The 22,481-nt window shown below is 44.4% G+C and overlaps 1 protein-coding gene across 2 annotated transcripts; it reads left to right on the forward strand.

The window, feature by feature from the left end:
* Positions 1–15,436: 15,436 nt before the first annotated feature.
* Il12a (interleukin 12A) lies at positions 15,437–22,005 on the forward strand. Of its 2 annotated transcripts, XM_059264722.1 has the most exons (7): positions 15,446–15,461; positions 15,913–16,046; positions 18,084–18,197; positions 18,942–18,983; positions 19,058–19,099; positions 19,200–19,343; positions 21,520–22,005. In XM_059264722.1, the coding sequence occupies exons 1-7, from the start codon at positions 15,446–15,448 to the stop codon at positions 21,673–21,675; spliced, it is 648 nt and encodes a 215-aa protein (XP_059120705.1). In that variant the 3' UTR covers positions 21,676–22,005. The 2 variants fall into 2 exon arrangements, with proteins under 2 accessions (XP_059120706.1, XP_059120705.1); XM_059264723.1 differs by lacking the exon at positions 18,942–18,983 and having other exon boundaries at positions 15,437–15,461.
* Positions 22,006–22,481: the final 476 nt, after the last annotated feature.

Consider the following 22,481-nt stretch of genomic DNA (forward strand, 5'->3'; position numbering starts at 1 on the left):
TCTCAGAAACACACACACACACATACACACACACACACACACACACACACACACACACACACACACACACAACCCACAGAAATCACAGAGAAAAGAATAAGAAACCTAGTAGACATATTTGAAGGTCTACCGTACATATAATCTGTGGCAAAAAGAACCTACATATAATGGAAGACTGTCAGAAGAGGTAATGCCCTAGGGTGTTCCAAAATTGATCAATGATACCACAATGATTCAAAAATCACTGTAACACCCAAGCAAAACAGCTTAAAGTATCCGATCATTACATAGAGACAGAGATGTATCTTTTTTCCCCCACTCCATCCCTCCCCCAACACAACTACCCCATTCTCTCATGTTCTCATCCCCCATCCCCTCCTCTTTACCACCTTCCACCACTCCCAGTTTACCCAGAAGACCTCCTCTCTTTCCCCTTCCTAGGGCTATCCATGTGTCCCTCTTAGGGTCCTGCTTGTTACCTCGCTTCTCTGGAACTGTGGTCTGTGGTCTGGTTATCCTTTGCTTTACATCTAGTATCTACTTATGAGTGAGTACATAGCATGTTTATCTTTCTGAGTCCAGGTTACCTCACTCAGGATGATATTTTCCACTTTCATCCATTTGCCTGCAAATTTCATGATGTCATTGTTTTTTACAGCTGAGTAATACTCCATTGTGTAACTGTATCTTTAAAAGCATCTAGGTAGGAAAAATCCAAACTAGCTGCAAAGGAGCACCTGCTAAATTGACTGTTAATCCCTTAACCAGCACAGCAGAAATCATGAGACATTGGAAGGATGTCATCGGGACACTGAAAGAAGATTACTGCCGCATCAAATTTTATACCCAACAAACATATCCTTTAAGAAAGAAGGTAATCAGTCCAACAAAAACTGAGAGATGTTCCCATCATAACATCTATGAGAAAAGAAATTCAAAAGTCTACACTTCTCACAGCAGAATCATTTCCAAGAAGAGGGCTGAGCTGCAGGAGGAGATAAGAGCAAAGAGAGCAGCACATGTATAAATCTAAACCAATCCTGCGAGTATAAAGAATCATGCCTTAGAGCCAGGCATAGTGGCACACTGCTTTAATTCCAGCACATGAGGCAGAGGCAGGTGAATCATCCTGAGAGTTTTAAGTCAGTCTGATCTACATAGCAAGCTCGGGGCCAGCCAAAGCCCTATCTAAAAAACAAAAAATAGCCGGGCAGTGGTGGCGCACGCCTTTAATCCCAGCACTGGGGAGGCAGAGCCAGGTGGATCTCTGTGAGTTCGAGGCCAGCCTGGGCTACCAAGTGAGTTCCAGGAGAGGTGCAAAGCTACACAGAGAAACCCTGCCTCGAAAAACCAAAAAAAAAAAAAAAAAACAAAAAAAATATCATGTGTTGGTGTTTTAAAATATAGAGAATTATAGATAAAGCTGGTCGAGTGCTTGCCTTCTTGTTTGGGTTTGAGGCCTGTTTATAACCTGGACATTGAAATCCTTCTTAAAATGATTCAGTTTCTTAGAAAACACAAAAGAAATAACAGGCTCATTATAAGGGAAAAAAAATTTCTTTTTTCTTTTTTTAAAGAAAGGGACACACACACACACACACACACACACACACTTGTACACATGAAACTCAAAATCACCCATCATCTCACCTTTAAAAACTCAGAACATAGCTATGTGTGTGTGACCCTAGAAGTCTGGGTTTCTCCCCGTAGGACCAGAGCTGTGCTTCTCAGGATGGCATGTCTTCAGCACCATGTGAGAATGACCTGTGCAGGTGAGTTTTCAGGTAGCAGAGCAGGAGAAAGGACTCCCCTGGCAGTTCAGAGGCCACAGATTCCTTCTAGACCCTGACATAAATCACCAATTTGACTTTAGCGGGTCACCTCCTCACCCTGGGTCACATTATTACCTCCACTGAACAAAAGGTTTGGAACTGAAGGCCGTTAAGGTTCCTCCCAACAGGGAACACTCATATCTTTGTGATTACCTTGAAAGTGCAATTTAGAAAATTAGTCTCAGAAAATACCCACAGACACAGCCTCTGCCATTGGTACCATCAGAGCAAATGGCTCAAAATGACCAACACTTCACAAGACCTGCTGCATAAAGGCACAGCCCTCTTGGTAGGTGTCGCGGTACATTTTTAAACAGCAGCTCTTATGATGGACAGCCTTTCTCCATTTCTGCTTTCCAAGCTCCTTTGACACCTCTATTTCCATTCCTGAATGACACAGAAATAGCTCGCTTCACTTCACACGCCAGGGTTTGTTAGCACCACGGCGAAGGATGCTCATCCGAACTGGCAGAGATTAAATAATTGAGGCAGACATAAAAGCTTTTTATGCTTTTTATGCTAGTGTTCTTACATATCATCTAGGGACAATCCAATTCTGTTTAATGCTTTCCTGACCCATTTTGGGGTTCACAGAGACATGCTGGGACACTGTTCACAAGCTGATTTTTTTTTCCCCAGCCGATTCCTGGCAAGCAAATGAAATATCCTTGAAAGGTAGTGGTCAGTGTATCCATACCAGTAACATTCAGACTTGGGTTCTGTGCTTGATGTAGGAAGGATGTGGATGCTGGAAAATGAACTTAGTCCTCTGCAAGAGCAGCCGCTGCTCTTAACTGCTGAGCCATCTCTCCAGCCCCTACCTCAAGGTTGCTCTTTTGTTTGCTAAATTTTTAGTCATACATCATCAAGCTCTTTTGAAAACTGCCAAGCTAAATATTCTTTCAAAAACTTTCCTTTTCTTTCTCCGGTATTCACTCTATGGGATATATTTCCATGCCTTACTTTTTTACTCCAGGGGTGGTAAGTAACCTTAAGCCTCCGTTGCCCACTGTATTCCCTCCCTTTCTATCAGGACTGTACTGAAGCCAGCACTGGTGAGTGAACTGAGTAACCAGTTCTCTGGCCTTTTGTTTGCTTTTTAAAATTTGGTTTGTTGTCTTCTTAGACCAGCTAGGCTAGAACTCAAAATCCTTCTGCCTCGGCCTCCCAAGCTGGATCACTGGCATGCACCAGGATGCCCAAGCTGGGATCATTAGCATGCACCAGGGTGCCCAAGCTGGGATCATTAGCATGCACCAGGGTGCCCAAGCTGGGATCACTGGAATGCACCAGGGTGCCCAAGCTGGGATCACTGGAATGCACCAGGGTGCCCAGCTGTCATCAGCCATTTCAAAAGTAAACATGTTAGAAATAAATAAAGAAAAGAGGCGATCAGCAGTAGTGAGTTATATGATGTTTGCCCTATATGTCTCCCTACCACTCTGCCCCCTCCTCCACCCCAATGCATTTCTCTTTGGATGGGTGTTATTATCCGATAAAGTTGCAATCACCATATGTGCACAATTCTACATTTACTTCTGCTATTAACTTGAGGGGTACCATTATGGGGAGCAAATCCAGGGTGTGTGCTAGGTAAGTCCCCTACCACTCAGGTATACCCTTAACCGTCTAAAGAAGGCAGCTTTGTGCACATGTGCCAGGCAATTATTTTTATAAATAGTTCATGGAGCGTTTCTCTCTTATAAAATCTTACTTTTTGCTATGCCCACCCAGCACTTGTTCAGAAAATCAAAGCAGGGAAAGGGCTGTCTACCACCTCTGCATACATGTTATCAGAAATAATTCAAATTATTCAAAATTAGTTAAGGGAAGGAAAGAGTGAGTTTAAAATAAATATGTGCAATCTGAGGCTTCCAAGCTCCGCCATTCCCTTTGTTTCCAATTGCAGAAGCTCACGGAGTTTGTTATATAGTCTGGTTCCTCTTCCCAGCCATCCCCAAATGGAGGAGCCTTTGTGTTAGTCCCTGATACACCCCCAGGTGCCGAGGAGCCTGGCACAGAGCACACACTCCATGCTTAATGACTTTCTGGTGGATGACTGATTGCTCAAACAAGTGCCCCCAGATGCCATCAATACCCTTACTCTCTCCCACATCCCTCCGCCCAATTCCAAACTGGAATTTACCCGACACTCATTTCTGTCAGCTTCTGATGCTGTGGCTTCTGCCGTTTTCAGGCTGCTGAGAAATGTAGGAAAAAAAGCACAGACATCTGCCAAGTGGACCTACGTGAAATCATATGGCCAAACCTTACCTAGGCCCCGTGGGCCGGACCAGCCGTGTGTTTATCTCCCGTTGCCTGCATGGGAGGTTGCACACAGAGGTGCTCAAACTCACCTCTGGCCAAAGTTGTGACTCGGACAGTTATCAGCGACTTTTGCCACAGGTTCTTCTTCTTCCTGTGCTGTTCCCGCTCCGGCTTCTCTGTCCCTTGGCTGCTTCACGTTTAGGTGATCCAGTTGCCTGTTAAGCCTTCTCCCAAATTGCCTTAAGTCACTTTTTAAAACATAGAACTGATTTGCTTTTGTTTTGCTCTAGTTTTTTTTTTTTAAATATTCTAGGTCATTTTGACAAAGCTGTTTGTATACTTAATTGTGAGGCTATGTGACATTCTGTAAATATACTATATTGAAGTTTCTCTAATGTCAGACCTACACATATTTTTTGCCTTTATTTCATTATTACAAAACTTTTCTTTTGTATTTCTGACATAACTTATCTTTTACATTTCTGACATTCCTTAGGGTAGATTCCTGGCTTTATTGGGGCAAAAGCTACAAAAAATTTAAGATTCCTGATAACCTTTGTCAAATTTATATTCAGAAACAGTTTCATTATGAATTCATCAAAACTAGGAATTCTCTTTTTACACCTTTTTCAACTTGAAATAATTTTATTTCATTTAGCTGTATTTGGTTAATCCCTCACATATTTTTTATATCTTCATTAACCATTTATAGCTTTCTTCAGTGAATTGTCCATTAATATTTTTTTCTCATTGGTCTACTGGGGTATTCACTTTCTTGGTCATTTTGTCTGTGTTATTGATAAATTTTACACAGTAATTTTGTGTGACGAACCTTCCAGTTTGGTAGTTGTGGTTTCATAATTCTCTTGTCTCCACAGCCCCTCTACAGGGATTGCAGGTGAGTGCCCCACACCTCTTCTGCCTTTAATCTCAGGTCACTTTCCTGGCCTGGAAATCTTGTATCATCTCTTATAAAGCCATTTTTTAGATATTGATATATGTTCAGTTATGATATAAAAATTTCCCTGTCTACCCAGGGAACTATTTTACATTTGGGGTTTTAAAAACACTTTCATTAATTCTTTGAGAATTTCACATCATACTCACCCCTCTCCTCCTAGATGCAGCCTCCTCTCCCTCCCCTACTCCCTACCCTATCTTTTTTAACCTGTTGAATCCAGTTTACATAGCCCAACTATCCTTGGGTGTGGCCTGTGTGGGGTGTGGGTGACCTACCAGGGGTCGCACCCCTAAAGAAAGCACACTCTCCCTCTCCCAGCAGCTTTCAGAGGCCAACACATCTTCAGCTAGTGCTGAGACTTTGTGCCCACATCCCTCATCTCCATGCTGGGATTTTGTTCCTGAGCAGCTATGATTCCAGGCCTGCACCCCTGTTCATTCCTGACTCAAACAATACTTTGAAAGCGTATTTCTTCAATCATTATAAAAGTTCTTAAAATACAAAATGAACTCCAAAGGAAGTCAAGTAGACCAGAGGTAGTTGAGGGACTTGCATGTTGGTGGCTTTGTTTTTAGTACATCCACACCACTCACTTCCACCCATGCTACCTTGCCCATAGTAACTTCCACTGCCTCTACCACCATGGTCATAGTGACCCAAGCTATCAGGATTAATTCCTTGACTATAATGGCTCTGTACTCCCCTTCTTAAAACATCCATATCCTTCCTTGTTATCTAGTCCTTCTCTGTCTCCCATTCCAGAGACACCTCCAAGATCCAAACACAAGAAGATTCACTGATGCAGCATATTATTTTTATCTTTGCATAAGGCAGGCAGGATGCTCATGTGTCATGGGTTCTACATCTGCTTCTCCTGTTGCTCTGCCATCAGCTCCAAAATCAGCACGAACTCGAGTTAGACTCAGTGCTGGGAATCAGCAATGCTATTTTTAGTTGCACAAAAAAGACAACCCTCTCATATGTGCTATGGAATGTTTGTATGATGACTGTGTGAAGACATATTACTGTGAATTGTTTAATAAAGAGCTGAATAGCCAATAGCTAGACAGGAAGTATGGATGAGACTTCTGGGCAAAGAGAAAGGAAGAGAAGGAGGAATGGAGGAGCAGGAGAAGCCAGGAGACACGGAGAGGAAAGAGGAGGTACAAGTTGGAAGAGAGGCAACGCCACGTGGTAGACTATAGACTAAAAGATATGGGTTAATTTAAGTTATAAGAACTAGTTAGAAACAAGCCTAAGCTGTAGGCTGAGCTTTCATAATTAATAAGAAGTCTCTGTGTCATTTTTTTGTGAGCTGGCGCCCAAAGAAAAATCTTACTACACACACGTACAAAGTAACCAACACAAAAGACCCACACTTGCATCACCAGCAGCAACACTGTGTCTGTTCACACTGCTTCACTCCTCATTCCATCATCAAATGTATCATTTCTGCATACAGCCTCCATAGCCATCAAAACCTCCATAGTTTCTGGAGCTATAGACAGCATGCACCCAGCTCCACCACAGCCCCTCCTCTTGCTGTCGGCCTATGATACGGTCCCACTGACTGTCTCAGCAATGTTACAGGTGAATCACAAAATCCTCAGATGTCATCTCTGCTGCTTCTGAAGGTCTCTATCCAGCTTCAAATAATGGAACGAGCTATTCCTTCTGATGAAACCAGGAGTCACACTGCCCATCTTCAGCATCAAATTGAGCATTCCGTTTCAGAACCCAATGCACATCAATACTGTTTGATTTAAATGCTTCGTAGTGATAGGAACTCCAACTGTGTGTTCATGGGATCTGATTTGAGAAGGAAAAAGCCACCCTCCTACAGTGTGCACGACTGCTCTTCCAACCATCTCCAAGTTAGGAACTGCTAAGGAGGGTGCAAGGCAGAGGCGCTATCATAGGAACTGCTAAGGAGGGTGCAGGGCAGAGTCGCTATCATAGGACCTGCTAAGGAGGGTGCAGGGCAGAGGCGCTGTCAGCCTGGACTGGCTCAGTAACGAACCTCTGTCTGTCTTACTCTTGCTAACCAGTCAGCTAGATTTCCTACTGTTTTGTTTCTCTGACTTTGCACAGTGATTAATCGTTCTGTTTTCTTTTCTTTCTCTGGACAGGGAGGCTCCTGCTTTCTTCATCCCTGAATTGTTCTGCTTTGTATTATTTTATGTGGGGCAAGTCTCGTGATGTAGCCCAGGCTAGCTCAACCTGAGATCTCCTGTCTCAGCCTCCCAAATGCTGGGATTACAAGGTTAGCCCAACCACATTAGTCTCCTCAGCCCCCTCTGTCCACAAAACCAACTTCCTCTTCTCAGTTCAGTCAGAACACTTCCGTTTCACAAACGAAATGCTGCCCAACTCTAGGATGAAAAACAAAGACAAGACTATTGAACTAAACTGTTCCAAATGCTGTCACATCTGTTGGGAATACAGAGGAAAATAAACTGAACCATGTTCTTGTGTCCGGGGATGTATGTAGTAGTGCAGGGTAGCAACAGATAAATAACTGCACCAACCACACACAAACAATGAGATTATTAATGATATTATTAACTAAATCAATGAGAAAAGTGGCCAAAAATGTAATACATCTGGATGCAGAAGTACTTTGTGTTATTAGAGGAAAAGCAGTCACCCTATTTCCCTCCATTATGTGTTTATATGTCTTGGGATGATGACAATGATATTTCTGTATATAGTCACTGTCCAAATTTCTAATGCTGTTAACCAGGGCCTTAAAAGTAGAGTTATTTGGTTTTTACTTTTATTTTTTTAAGCTGTTTTTAAAGGCTTTTAATTAGGTACTCCAAAAACATTTGCCAAAAAGGCTACATTTGCATATTCTCCTGTCTTCAGGCATTCGTCTCAACACACTATATTTTAAGAGAGCAGCAGTGGTGTGCTGGGTTCAAATCCCACCTCTCATGCTGCCTCGGGAGATTATGGATAGCTCCTAAAGCTTAGTTTCCTGGGCTGTGAAGCAGTGTCAGCAATGACATCGGGCATACAGGGTTTATGAGGATTGAAGAAAATGGTAACGGGAAATTGTTTGTCACAGTCCCTGCCAACAACCTGGACTCAACAAACATCAGCAACTGTCACCCGCAAGCAGTAATGCCACCCACTCCTCCTTCAATCACGCTCAGCTAGAATAATTTTTGGGTGAAAAAATCCCCTAAACACAAGTGGAAAAAGTCCCAAGCTTCCCTGAGAACAGCTCTGCTCACCAACTAAAGACTCAACAATTTTATTTACATGAAAGACCTGGGCATTAAAAAATCTAGCAGCCTATTGGCTCCTACTGGAGTAAACCAAGTCTTCTAAAAGACATTTTCTTCATTCGATGTATTATCTTAACAATGGCATAGTTTTCTTTATTCTTATGAAGGCAATAATTGTTGCTTTTTTTTTTAAAGGAAAATCGCTCCAGATCCAATTTAGAAAACATGCTTTTTCAGAAAGGCATGGAATCAGTGCAAACAGTCTCATAGTTTAACCCCACAATGCAGCCCCAGAGACATCCATCTGCCCTAGCTTCCCAAAGAGACCACAGTTATGAGGCTTTTAAAAATAGAAAAAAGTCCCTAGGCAGTTTGGTCAAGAAAAAACATTCCTATTAGTTTGAAAGTCTTCGTGGGACCTTGTGTACAATTTGGTGATTTTTTTTTGTTTGTTTGTTTGTTTTGTTTGGTATGTTCCCAATTTTTGGTTCAGACAATAATGGCTTTTCATAGAATTTGTAGAACCCATTTTTGAGGATTTGTGGGATCCATTTGTCAGATGGGTGCCCTGAAACCATCGGAGGAAATTAGTTTAGTCCTATTTAAATACAAAATAGATCATTTTCTATTGCATTACAAGAATGCATTTGCTTAATCTCTTTATAGGGCTATACATTTGGGGGATGTGGGAATATGACTATCTAGTTTCTAGAGAGAAATCACTCAAAGCTGTTCCACACCTGTCACATAAAGGATACTATTAGCGGGGGACATATGCAGAATGTGTTCTAAGATCTTTGGAGTTCTTTGACATGAGGTAAATGTTACTCAGGAGAGAAACACTGGGGGCATTTCACACTGTAAAAACAACAGAGAAAATGAGATTATGGGGTGTCAGAAAGGTCTCCTCCTGCAGCTTCTGCTCTGGAAATCAACTAGATACAAAGCTTTGTTCTGCCACTAAAGGAAGAAGTGCTGAGGACGGAAAGCTAATGCCTCTTCCCTCTGAAGCACAAACTGGCCCCGCGTTTTCCTGTTCCGCGTCCCTTCTCCTTTCTCCGAAACCAATGTCGTCAGGTCCCCGGTGAATTTCCCAAGCAGTGGCTCCCAGAGTAAACAGAGGTGTGCAAGAATAGACTGCAGGTTCAGACTGTCTTCCGGGCAGAGAGGGTCAACTCCACAGTGAGACAGATTAGAGACCCACTGTGACCTAGAGAGAGGCGCGTCATCCATACCGCAGGAAGAAACACAGCTTGGTCCAGAAAGCACCAGACAGACTTTGCCCTGAGCTACACAATCATAACTCTCATTTTCCTTTTAAATTTTCTTTATTTTTTTTTTAAATAAATATAATTGGTTTCTCCTTCCCTTTCCTCCCTCCGAACCTTCCCATGGCCTATCCCCCCTCATCCACTCTCAGATTCACGGCCTCTTTTTCCTTAGTTGCTACTGTTACATATATATGCATAAACATATAAACACAGCCTGCTGAGTCCACGTAGTGTTGTTTGTATGTGTAGGACTTCAGGGATGACTAGTTGGTGCTGGGTTGTGAATTAAAGGGCTCATCCCTGGGGAAGACTAATTTCCCCAGTCTCAGCTCTCCTTAGCTGCCTGTAGTTCTGTGTCTAGGAGTAAAGCCCCTAAGATTTCCCCCGCTCCACTAAATTTCTATTTTGAATTATGTGTCTAGATACATCTGTGTATGGATGTGTGCACATGGGTGAAGGTGCCCTCAGAGGCCAGAAGATAGCCTTGATCCCCTGAGGATGGAGTTACAGGCAGTTGTGAGCTGCCCTTTCTCAGTTCAAGTGTTGGGACCCAAACTCAGGTCCTCGAGAGCATCACTAGCTTTTAACCACTGAGCCCCCTCTCCAGCCTCACTAAGTTTCACTTTCACACATATTTTCAGGAGCAACACAGGGAAAGCAGCAGGGACACATGGTGAAACACAACCTTAGACTTGGGCTCCCTGGCAAATCCAAACGCTTTACAGTGAATGTCGTGTACCGAGCTGCATACAGAACTTCATGTGTAAAAATGGAAGGTTTCACCACATGGGTTCAAATCTTAGCACTGCTGCTCACTCCCTCACACTAGCTAAGACCCCCTGTGCCTCAGTTTCTTCTTGTCAAAATAGGAATTGGATTATTATTTTTGTAAAACTGTGACCAAAATGTCTGACAGACAGGATTTAAGGGGAGAGGTATTCCCTTTGGCTGGTTGCGGAACGTTCAGTCCATGGTCAGGGACACTGTTTCTGGGACCATTGTAAGGCACAATGTCACAGTGACAGGCGCATGTGATTGACAGACAAGAAATAAGAAAAAGACAGAAACAAGAGCGAGATAAGACCTAACCCCAAGAATATTCCACCCCCTCCCAACCCCCACCGACAATGCTCTACTTCCTCTGGCTGGGTCAGATTTCTGCATTTACCACCTCCCAATAACGCCCTCATAGTATTCATGCAGCAAGGGATTAAGCCATTGATTAAGCCAGAACTCCCATAACCTAATTGTCTCTGAAGTATCACTACATACATACTCAGAGGTGGACTAGCCTTTCTTAATCCAATCAGGCAAGACTATCAAAATTAATAATCTCAGGGTTAATAACAACAATATTGGCTTATGTTATTATTATCTCAATCTATCAGAGCCTGTCTAGTACTGAGAATATTAGGAATAATAATTTTTTTTTAAAGAATGTAGGCATTTGAAGCTTCAACTTTGGAACTTTGAGCACACTCCACGTTCCAAGTTACTTCTATTTGCATGGGTTGGGGAGAGTGTTTCAGTGGTAGAGGGCTTACAAAGCCCTGGGGTCTATCCCTACCCATCTTCCCCAGTCAGCTTGTAGGGGAACTATTCTTCCACAAGAACAACTAGAAGAATCAATTTCTTTTTCTTTTTTTCTTCTATTCCAAATGCACTGATGAGCTGTCTATGCAGCCAGGGCCTTGAAAAGCCAAGATCCTTGAGAAATGGAAAACTCACTGGAAAAGCTCAGTGCGTTGGCACTCTCCGGAGGCATTTGCCAATTCATAGGCACAGTGGGTGTGAGTGGAAAACTGAGAAGCTGAGCAGAAAATGGCTGTTAGCAGGAAAGAGAGTCAGTCAGGCTTGGGGGTGCTCAGTAAAGAAAAAAAAGTTGAAATTCAAGTCACCAAGTTAACCAGGTTGTGAGACAGCAGGATCGTGAAGGAAGAGTGTAAAGAGGAGATTCAGCTATAGAAAGAGCTGCTCTTTGGTCCTGTGTTTTCCCAATGGTAACAGAGCAGGGCAAGCATTAGACAGACAGAAGAGGGTGGCTAAGAACCTGTGCAAAGGTAACCACGGCCCTGTGGAGACAAGCTGACAGGCACTGAGTTCAGAGCCCCCCTGAGCTGCCTTGGGCAGCACCACTTGCTTTCAGTAGGAACTCATGGAGCACTCTAGACACAAAGAGTAGCTTTTAGAGAGGAAGACTCCAGGCAGGTTGATCCCTGATGGATTCAAGGGCTTCTGTTCTTAGTGTGACTGCTAACACCACCAACCACCAACAGTTTTTCATGTCTACCATCACCATCCAAAAAACATTACCAGCCAGGGAGAGACAGAGTCAAGAGAAGAAATGTATATCAGGGTCATACACAAGTAATCCAGACATTGGAATGGTCAGATTCAGAATATAATAACTGTCTACATTTTCTAAAGAAAAATGGATGACAAAGAACTGAAATCTATGTAATTTTCAAAACCAAGTAGAAACTCTAATACCAAAAAAAAAAAAAAAGACAGTAGCTGAAATTACCCTTCAATAAATGAATTTGACAATTGTTGAAACATAAGTGAAGAGAGTATTTGTGACTTAGAAGACTGAACTGGGAGGAAATATGAGGACAGAAACACCCAGACCCCAGTTCCTGGAAAGGAGGAGGGAATTCCAAACTCATCATAAAACATGCAGAACATTTCAAAAGGTTGGTTAGCTATATGCCTGATTGGAATCCTAGGATGTTCTAGATCGAAACCTAAAATGAGAGCAAGTTGAAAACAACAGGTGTTATTTGAAGAGTTAATTAATAGCTAAGAACTTTCCAAGGCTGATTTAATCAAGCTATATATTCACAGAAAAAGTGAAACCTGGAACTCCGGCTGAGTGCCTCAACTTCCCCGATCAATTTCTACTGCCTGTTTATAAGGCCTTGATTTCAGCCCCTCTCTCAATCAGGCAACTCCAGCCATCTCTGCCGGATGTTATAAATTCCTGAGTTGACATTGTATTCCTATCTCCTTCCTGTCTCTCCTGCCACTTACTATTTATTCTTTTATTCTTGCTTGCTATAAACTTAATAAACTCACTCAAAACAGAAACTACAGCTATCATAAATAATCCTCTGAACAGTTGAGAATGGTGACTTACTCAAGAATGGACGGCAGTCCTCAGCACCTCACACAGAATCGCCTGTACTAAGCAAACACTCTTCCACTGAGATACAGTGCCAGTCCTCTTTTAAAAAAAAAGTTTCTAGTTTTGAGACAGGCTCTCATTTAATTATTCAGGGTGGCCTGCCACTCTGTAGCCAGGCAGGTCTCGAACTTTGTGTCTCAGCCTCACAAGTACCTGGAATTACAGGCCTGCACCGCCAGCTCAGCTTATACCAAATTATGGTAAAATGATAGTCTTGTCTTCTCATTTCCAGCATTAAAATCTTTCATTTGTTTTTCTTCCTTTACAGCATTGGCCTACATCTCCTATACAGTGCTAAATACTATGTATTATCACTAATGGGCAATATGTATACATATACATACATACACATATATATGAAAAGTAATATTACAGAAGAAAATAAAAACACCAGAAAAAGTTTGACAAAAGTATGCAGATAATAAGCACCCGTGGAGTGCTCATCCACGAATGGGATATTATATCACAGCCTTCACCACAAACCTTAGGGATCATTGAGGAAGAGAGAGTAGAAAATTGTGAAGGGCAAATGTTAGGGAAGACTTTAGATGAACAGTGTCTTCTGGACACCATAGGACTCCTGCGCGTAGGAACTCATGGAAGCTGTGGTTGCCTGCACAAGGCCTTTACAGGGTCACCCTGGTCAACATTCCAACAAAGAGCAGGCAGGGACTCAGAATTCCCAACCCCTAGCTGAGTTGATGACTTCTTCAAGAGGGAGAGTCAGGTGTTTTGTTTTGTTTTGTTTTTGTTTTTAAAGGACGTGGCCTCTGCTTAGTTGACAATGTGTCCATGAATGGCCACACACTTATAAGTGTTTTCAAACATTGAATGCAGTGAGTTATTTTTTAAAAATAAGTTAGGACATGATAACTAGAAGGGAGTGGAAGGTAGAGGGTGGATCAGGGAGATAAGGGAAGGTGTGGGGGATGAATATGATCAAAATACATTGTAGGCATGTATGAATTCTACAAGAGTTTTTTGAAAGTTGTACTTAAAAAGCACGGGTCAGGAACTCTTTCTGGTGGCCAAGAACCCACCACACTGGACAGAGGCTCTGGGCTCGTCTGAGTAGCAGGAATTACTCTATCATAAGAAGTGTGCCTTCTAGGAAAGGAACAGCTCTGTCGTGATGAACTTGACTCATTCCAATGTTAAGTGTCATTTACTTAATCTGAACCTTCTAGACACAAGCACAGCTTCACGTAAACTGTTACGACACCATTTTTTTTCTGACCATTGATTGTCCCTTGTCCCCAGTTCACAGCCGCAGGGACCTTACAGATCAGAGCTGCTAGAGCTTTCTTCTTACTGGCCTTGTTACCCCTTTGCAGCAGGCCCAGGCTGCTGAGCACTCACGGCATGACAGCTCCTGTTGACCTCCTCTGGTTCCAGTGGACCCGAGAGAAGAAGCACCCATCCTTCCCTGCTGCGCTCCCAATGGCTGCTTACTGAGACGGTTGCCTCTACAGGAGGTGGACTCTCACAGATCCCGCTGTAGGGGTCTGGGAGCAGCCAGACACATGGCTGTCTCCAAGTCGGTGACTAAGAGGGCCTTCCTCTCTGCACACCCAGTGAGAACGACTTGGGGTAGAAATGAGTGAAGTCCCAAGGGAACCTCCTACCCCAAACCTCCAAAACACAACTAACTTGTCATTGCCAGCTCCAAACTCTCACACCCCTGCTGTAGGAACTGGGACAGCTCCCACTCAGCCTCGGTTGTTAACAAGCTTTAGCCGCGTGCCCCTCAGGGAACCTCTTCTGCTCATCTTTGTTCTCCATCTTGAATGGGGCCATGGTGTGGTCCTATCCTACCATCTACTCCCTTGGATCTGAGTTGGACCCTTGGCATCCAGGCCCTACATTGCTGCTGAAGGGATCTTCCAGAAAGGTTAAGGATGTCATTCCCAGCCTCGGCAGTGGCTTTGCTATATCGCCACCGGATCACAACTTGGAGCACTCACTGTCCCCATCTCCCCCCTCTACCTCCCTACTGTGTTAACTCTCCGGAACTAGCTCAGAATCCATCCCACAGGCAACCATGAAATGCCTCCTTGCAGAGCCGGAGAGGCTGCAGAAGCGTTTGCTGCCTCCTGGGCGCCTGCAGAAGCCATGGGCTTGCTCTCTTTCCGCTTTTTCTTCCAGCCATTGCACTAAACCAGAACTGCCAGAACTGAGTCACACCGGTTTTGTCCCTTTTATTGTTTAAGGCAGGACACATTCGCAAAGCAAATTGAGTCAGACTCAGTGTCCACAGCGGAGACGACAAGTGGGTGGCACTTGCTTCTTCGGAAGGGCGCTGGGCAGCGTGCTGTGGCAGGGCATCTAGGCCAGTGGGGGGTAGTGGGGAGGGACAGACCTGTCCCAGAACAAAAGCTGCGACTCGAGGGCTGATTTTGCTTTCGCTCTGAGTGTGGTGACGGCGGGCCGGTCCCGGAACCTCGCAGACGGGCACTCCGAGAGTTAATTCGAAAGCGCCATCCGCCCCCCCCCCCGACCCCCCTCCCCCTCGGGAGGATCGACGCACGTGTCCTTGAGAAGCTCTTGTAGAGACAGAGAGAGAAAGCAAGAGACACTGTCCTGGGAAAGTCCTGCTGGGTCTCTAGACAATTATAAAAATGTGTCCCCCAGAGTCAGTTTTCCAACCACCTCACCTCCAGCGTCCAGCTGTCCCTGCTCAGTGCCGGCCCAACATGTGTCCATCACGCTGTAAGTAGCCCAGGGCTGGGGACCAGGGTGACAGGATCAGGGAAGGCAGCCTGGGAAAGAGCAGACAGAGGCCCTGGACCCGCTAAGGGAGACTAAAGGGCAGTTGGCAATTGCAGGCTAAAGGAAGAAGACCTGAAGGAGGGTTTGCTAGATCTCCGCTGCACCTGCAAGGTCTCTTCAGTACAGAACAGCCTGGGCCCATTATGCCCACCTCACGGAAGAAAACTAAGGCACAGCCTTGGAGCTAGAGTGGAGAACACAGATCTCTAACAAGATTTGAGGAGACTTGCTCCATCTGTCAGCCCCGAGGAAAGGGCTGAAACATGGATGGAGGGAGGTCAATACCCAGAGAAAATGAATGGCTGAGATAGCCAGAGTGGCTGAAGACAGAGGCAGGCCAAACCAGGCTGACAAGCTCGACTTACGCCCCCCTCCCCCATTTCCCTTCCAGGCCTCCTCTTTTGGGCCATCCTTGTCCTCCTAATCCACCTCAGCTTGGCCAGGGCCACACCAGTCTCCAGACCTGCCCAGTGTCTTGACCACTCCAGAAACCTGCTGAGGACCACCAAGCACATGCTGGAGAAGGTGAGTTTCTTGTGTCCTTCTGGCTTCAAAGCTCCTCTGTTGAAAGGACTTCTAAGCCATCTGGTGTCTGCTGGGAACCCGCAGATCATGGGCAGCCGGTAGGAACCGTTGAGGAACCGTTACCAACCTCGCAGATGTTATCTAGAGGGAACTGTGTCTCCAGAGGAAGAAAGGATGGTAATAAATTATAACGGCATCAGTTCGGGCTGTGTCTACACAGAGGAGAGTGGTTACTCACTGTTCCCCTCCCAGCCTGCCTGCGGGTATGGCACTGTGTCAGGAGCTCCCAGCTTTTGCTTCACTGGAGGTTGAACAGGGAGACAGTCACTAGGTGCGATCTCTGTGCTTCACAAGCTGTAAAGATGAATTAGATCATCTCTCCCTCTGCTCGCCAGTGTCCAACACAGGGATGCAGTTCTTTGTTGGATGGACACGTCTCAGGAAGGGGTCGTGTCCAGCCTTCATTTTTCTGGGGCAAGTGTGATCCAGTTTGATTTCTAGCTCCATTTGTTTTTCTCAGGTTTCATATTTGAATGCAAAAATATTCTTTTCTGCTGTAACATTGCCACAGTTTTCTCTTACTTTTCCTACAAAGCTACAGCAGGCGATAATGTGTTCCAGATGTCCTGGACTGCTAGGGCTGTGACTCCGTGGTAGAGTTCTTACTTAATTATGAATGAGGATCCGTGTTCCAACCCCGACAGGGCATTCACTTACAGCACATAGGAACAGAGGAGGAGAGGCAAAGGGAGGGAGGGAGGGAGGGAGGGAGGGGGACTCCTTCCTTCTTTCCGCTGTGTTTTTAAATCTTTCTTAAGGACCTTCTAGCTTATTACCTTATGAATATCCCAAGATATGTTCCATTCTACAAGACCTTTTTGGAGAATTCCTTCAGATCTTTCATAATGTGCTGCCAATTGTTCCTCAACATTCAAATAATCTTAATTAACTGGGAGCTCCCAGGCAGAAGAGATGGTTCAGTGGTTAAGAGTGCCAGCTGCTCTTCCAGAGGACTTGAGTTCGATACCATGGTGGCTCACAACTATCTGTAACTCTAGGCCTAGGAAATGTGTCATTTTTCTGGTCTCCATGAGCACTGTGGCCACATGGTGGTACACAGATATACACGCAGGCAGAATACTTGTACACATGAAATTTAAGGAAAAATGGCTCCCGAAGGAACGCCTGCAGAGATGAGTGACTTTTTTTCTAAGGTGAGGTTTGAGATGGAGGCATTGGAGGAGTTCAAAGTTAACTAGATGCTCCTTGGAAAAACCCACTCTCCTATGCCCAAACAACTGTGCTGCAGATCAAGACATTGCAGAATTCAGTCCTGTCTTAGTTTGGGTTACTATTGCTACCTGGTTGAATTTGGAACCCAGTAGAGCACATCACGGCCCTTCTTTGTCACATCCCTAGTACCATAGTTGAGGGGAAAAATGATCTCAACCTTCAGTCAGAAAGCTGTTGACGTCTTAATACGTTGTGTAATTCTGTTCATCGATGTTTTCCAGCACACCAGGGGTATGAGACAGTCCCTGTGCGCTGTAAATTAAAGCTCAACTCGTCTTTAGGGCTTGAGAGTTTGTTACAGCCATCAAGCTGGGACTTTAACAGGTCCCCTTTAGAAGTTATACGTGAAAAAGATATTCATGCAGCACAGCTGCTTGGCAAAAGGAAAACGACAGGACTCACCTGAAGCAAGCATCACAGTGTGGTGCTGATGCTGGTTAACACAGGCTGCTGCAGCGTTCCCTTGGTGTTAAAAATATCCTGCTGGCAAACAGCCTAGGCAAAGGGGGAAGGGGAGGGGGAGGGAGGGGAGGGGAGGGGAGGGGAGGGGAGGGGAGGGGAGGGGAGGGGAGGGAGAGTGTAGGTGGCCTGTTTCCTCTCATCTTATGAAGAGTCTGAATTTCCTACAGGTCAAAGAATTGAAGGCTTAGGGTGACCAGCTCTGATCCTGCTCATATCCTGGGGTGCCAACCTCAGCTATCCTGTAGAGAGTAACACCTCAGCTTCTCTCTATGGTTTTTACAGGCCAGACAAACTTTGAGACATTATCCCTGCACTCCTGAAGACGTTGATTATGAAGACATCACCGGAGAGAAAACCAGCACACTGAAGGCCTGTTTACCATTGGAACTAGCCAAGGTACAGAGGTCTTCCCCCTAGAAATCAAACAACACAAATCAGAATTGTGCACCAAACCTAAGCTGTCTCCAAACACTTACACGTAGCTATCAAGATTTTTTGGGAAAAAAAAAAAGTCATAACAATATGAATACTTCAACAAGCTGAAGGATATGCTCAGTAACTATGAGATGGGTGTGGTGGTATATACCTTTAATTCCAGCACTTGATGGGTAGAAGCAGCTAATCTCTGTTAAGTTAGAGGCCAGCCTGGTCTATATAGTGAGTTCCAGGCCAGCCAGGGCTACATAGTGAAAGCTTGTCTTTAAAAGAAAAAAAAAGGGGGAGGGGGCTGGTGAAGCTGCTGTAAAGAGCTTACTGTACAAGCACGAGGATCTGAGTTCAGATCCCCAGCACCACGGAAAAGCTGGGTGTGATGGCTCCACATGTAGCCTCAGTGCCAGGGTAGGCAGAGACAGGAGGATGCCTGGGACTCATGGGCCAGCTAGTCTAGCTGAATCAGTGAGTTGCGGTTCAGTGAGAGACCCTGTATCAGAAAAAATAAGGTGGAGAGGTGACTGAGAAAGATTCCAAAGGTGGTCCTCTGGCTTCCACCTGCACACACTCGTGCATACATGAATTCCTATACACAGGCGCACAGAAGTCGTTATGATGGTGAATTTCATGATGCTTCTTACTGCAACATAAAATATCAGAGAGATTTATACTAAGAATTAATATCCTCGGTTTATGTTTTTCCTCTAGAACGAGAGTTGTCTGGCTTCTGGAGAGACTTCTTCCATAACAGTAAGTAAGCAAACCAAAGGTTCCTTCCCCATGACTGATTCATCATATTAATGCCGGCTTATTCTTTCCTCTAGAGAGGGAGCTGCCTGCCCCCCAAAAAGACTTCTTTGATGATGGTAAGACACACCACTTCCCTCAAATGCAGCAGCGGGATGCGTTTGAGGAAATGCATTTCTCATTTCAATGGTTTCTTTCCCATTTTGTCCCTTCACCTAGACCCTGTGCCTTAGCAGCATCTATGAGGACTTGAAGATGTACGGGACAGAGTTCAAGGCCATCAATGCAGAGCTTTTGGATCAAAATCAGAAGCAGGTCATTCTGGATGAGAACATGCTGGCAGCCATTGATGAGCTGATGCAGGTAAGGCATCCCCCTATCAGCGCTGGCTCTCTTTCATGGTGAAGACAGGTCCTTGACAAGATACAATAAAAGCAGCCTTTGCAGGCATGATCTGAAGAGACCCCCCACCCCCGTTGAAAAGCCTTGCAAGGTTACCTCTGCTAAGACAGCCTTGAGGGGACCCTCTACAGTCAGGGCAAACGCGAGCAGCCTTCTACCTGTTGACCTTGTGCTATGCACCGGTCTCTTTGCAAATGGTTTTTCTCACACCATCCCCACGACAAGCAAATAAGATCTGTACGAAGGAGGACAGTGACGCTCGTCTGAGATCATACAGCCTGCAAGAGGCTTTAAACAATTTTGTCTCTTAAGGATCCAAGATTAGGATGCAGAGACAGTCTAGTGACTAAGAGCACTAGATGCGTAACCATGAGGACTTGAGTTTGGCCAGGGGCAAATAGGCAACAAACCAAATGTGGTCTTGAACCAGCCTATCACCTCAAAGAGTGGACACAGGAGGATCACTGAGGTGTTCTTGCTGCAAGCCTAGCCATGAAAACTCCAGGTTCAGGGAGAGACCCTGCCTCCAAGGAATAAGATGGAGAGTAACATAGGACCCCCTTCTCTGGCTTCTGTATGTTGTAGACACAGATCATATATCTGTTATGTGTGCACATGAATGTGTGTGCATATAACACACAAACATACACATGTTCTTTTTTTAAAAATGCAGAATGGACATTCAAGGGGCTGCACATATATCCAAATATTATTAGGGAAAACAAGAGGGGCTGGTGCCTGTTATAATATTGAACCAAAATGTGAATAAAATGAAAAGTCATCTATTATCTAGGGAAATCCACAGTGTTACTTCTTTGTGGGAGCCTGCTGTATGATGGTAGCACAAAACACAGAAATATGCACATTAGTGAGGCGAGTGCCATGGTAACCAGGGCACGGGATGAAGATATGTTCAGAAGTCACTGTCTGAAAAGCAACTGATTTCTTTTTCGTTTCTTATATACTGTCTTGGTCACGGTTTCTACTCTTTGATAAAACATCATGACCAAAAGCAAGTTGGAGAGGAAAGGGTTTATTTATTTCATCTTGTAGCTTGTAGTGAGTTTATCATCCAGGGAAATCAAGGCAGGAACCAATGCTGGGGTTGTAAAGGAACACTGGGTACCAGCTTGCTCAGCTTGCCTTCTTATAGCACTGAGGACCACCAGCCTGGGGTGAGCTGGGCCCTCTCACATCAATCATCAATCAAGAAAATAACCACAGGTTTGCCCACAGGCCAATCTGGTGGAGGTGTTTTTCCCAATTGATGTTCTCCTCTTCCAAAATGGCCTTAGCGTGTGTCAATTTAACATAAACTAGCCAGTACATTATACGTTGCCAGATTACTTGTTTGAAAGACAGCGACATTTGTACAGGTGTCAACCAATCTCCCATATAGAAAACTGTGACTGATATTGCATATGTGAGACCAGAAGTAAGATGGTTTGGGAACTAGAAAGGTCTACCAGGATCTAGACAACTGTGTTGACTGAGTTAATTCCTGTTTGCCTGTTTGGAAAATGGGGTGACTTTACACACTCTACCTCTCCCTTGGGATTTTGTGAGGAGCAAGCAAGACTATCAAGCTTCATATAAACCTAAGTTCTTATTCTATGTCACCAAATCAAAAGGGGGCTGGGAATGTAGCTCAGTGGCATAGTGTTCTACCAAATCCAAAGGAACGAATGGGAAACACGCTGCTGGTTTGTTTATCTGACACAAATAGCGTCTCTATCACAAACAGGTCTGTTACTGATAGAGAGTTCTAGTCAATAGACCACCTCAGTTCCCTCTTCTCAAAGGACTGGGCGTCTTAACATAACCTATACAAATTAATTAGCTACAGCTGCAGATGCCAGCTCAGAGACTCTTACCTTCTGTAAGACAGGCCCTAATGAGGACTTTTCTGAGCCATCTAGGGGTCTTTTCATTAAAGGCATAGGTGTGCTTGCAAAAGAACATTTCTCCCCTCTGTTCCCGCAGGAACAATGCTCCTGGGGTAGCTGTGGGATGGGTCTAAGAGTGTATGAGGGAATAGGTTGCAGGCGCTGGACTGTGAATTGACTTCACCCATTTTTGCAGACAAATGTTTTCATTTTGAAACTGTATAGATGTTATGCTTGGCATTTCTTTCTAGGCTTTGAATCTCAATGGTGAGATTCCGCCCCAGACACCTTCCCCGGAAGAAGCAGATCCTTACAAAGTGAAAATTAAGCTCTGCATCCTCCTTCATGCTTTCAGCATCCGTGCTGTAACTATCAACAGAGTGATGAGCTATCTGAATGCCTCCTGAAAAGCTCAAGTCCCTCCCCCTTAGCGCCCTTTCTACAAAAGTATGAACCACTGAAATTTTAGTAAGAGGTGGGTTGAGAACCAGAAAGTCTTGGCCTGGTTGAACTGAAGCTCCTGGCACATTCTCACAGCCCTATTGAAGGTGGCACAGCTACCTCAGCATGGTCCCCTCAGTCACGGTCCCCTCAGTCACGTCTCTCGTATTTACTATGCACATTAAGTTTTCATGAAAATCCTCCTAAGGAGAGAAAATGTCCTTCCTGAATGTGTCAGCAGTAGAGCAAGAACTGATAAGCTATTCTCTTTGTAAAGTGTTTCTGAAAACACTCATCACCACTTATTTAAAAGTATTTATTGTTATATTTTATGTTCATGAAAGTATGACCTTATTTATATTTATTTATGTTCTATTTATTATAATATATCTTATCAAATGAATTTGAAAATTCAACTATTATGTGGTTCTAATAAAGTGATGCAAGCATTTCACACATGTTCTTGAAGTATTTACTTTTTTATCTATTTAAACAGAATCTCACTGTGTAGACCAGACTGGCCTCCAATTCATGGAGATGAGGTAGCCTCTGCCTTCTGAATGGTGGGGTCACACTTGTGCACCACTACACCTAGCTAATTGGAGTAGTTAAGTGTTCCGAGATACACTGAAGGAAAACTGTCTTCGTTTGCTCTCTTGGCTGTGATAAACACCATGACCAAAAGCAACTTGGGAGGAGGGGTTATTTCAGCTTACAGTCCATCACTGAGGGAAGTCAGGGCAGGAACCTGGAGGCAGGAACTGATCCAGAG

This window comes from Peromyscus eremicus, chromosome 6, assembly GCF_949786415.1.
Source record: "Peromyscus eremicus chromosome 6, PerEre_H2_v1, whole genome shotgun sequence".
NCBI classification, from domain to species: Eukaryota; Metazoa; Chordata; class Mammalia; order Rodentia; family Cricetidae; genus Peromyscus; species Peromyscus eremicus.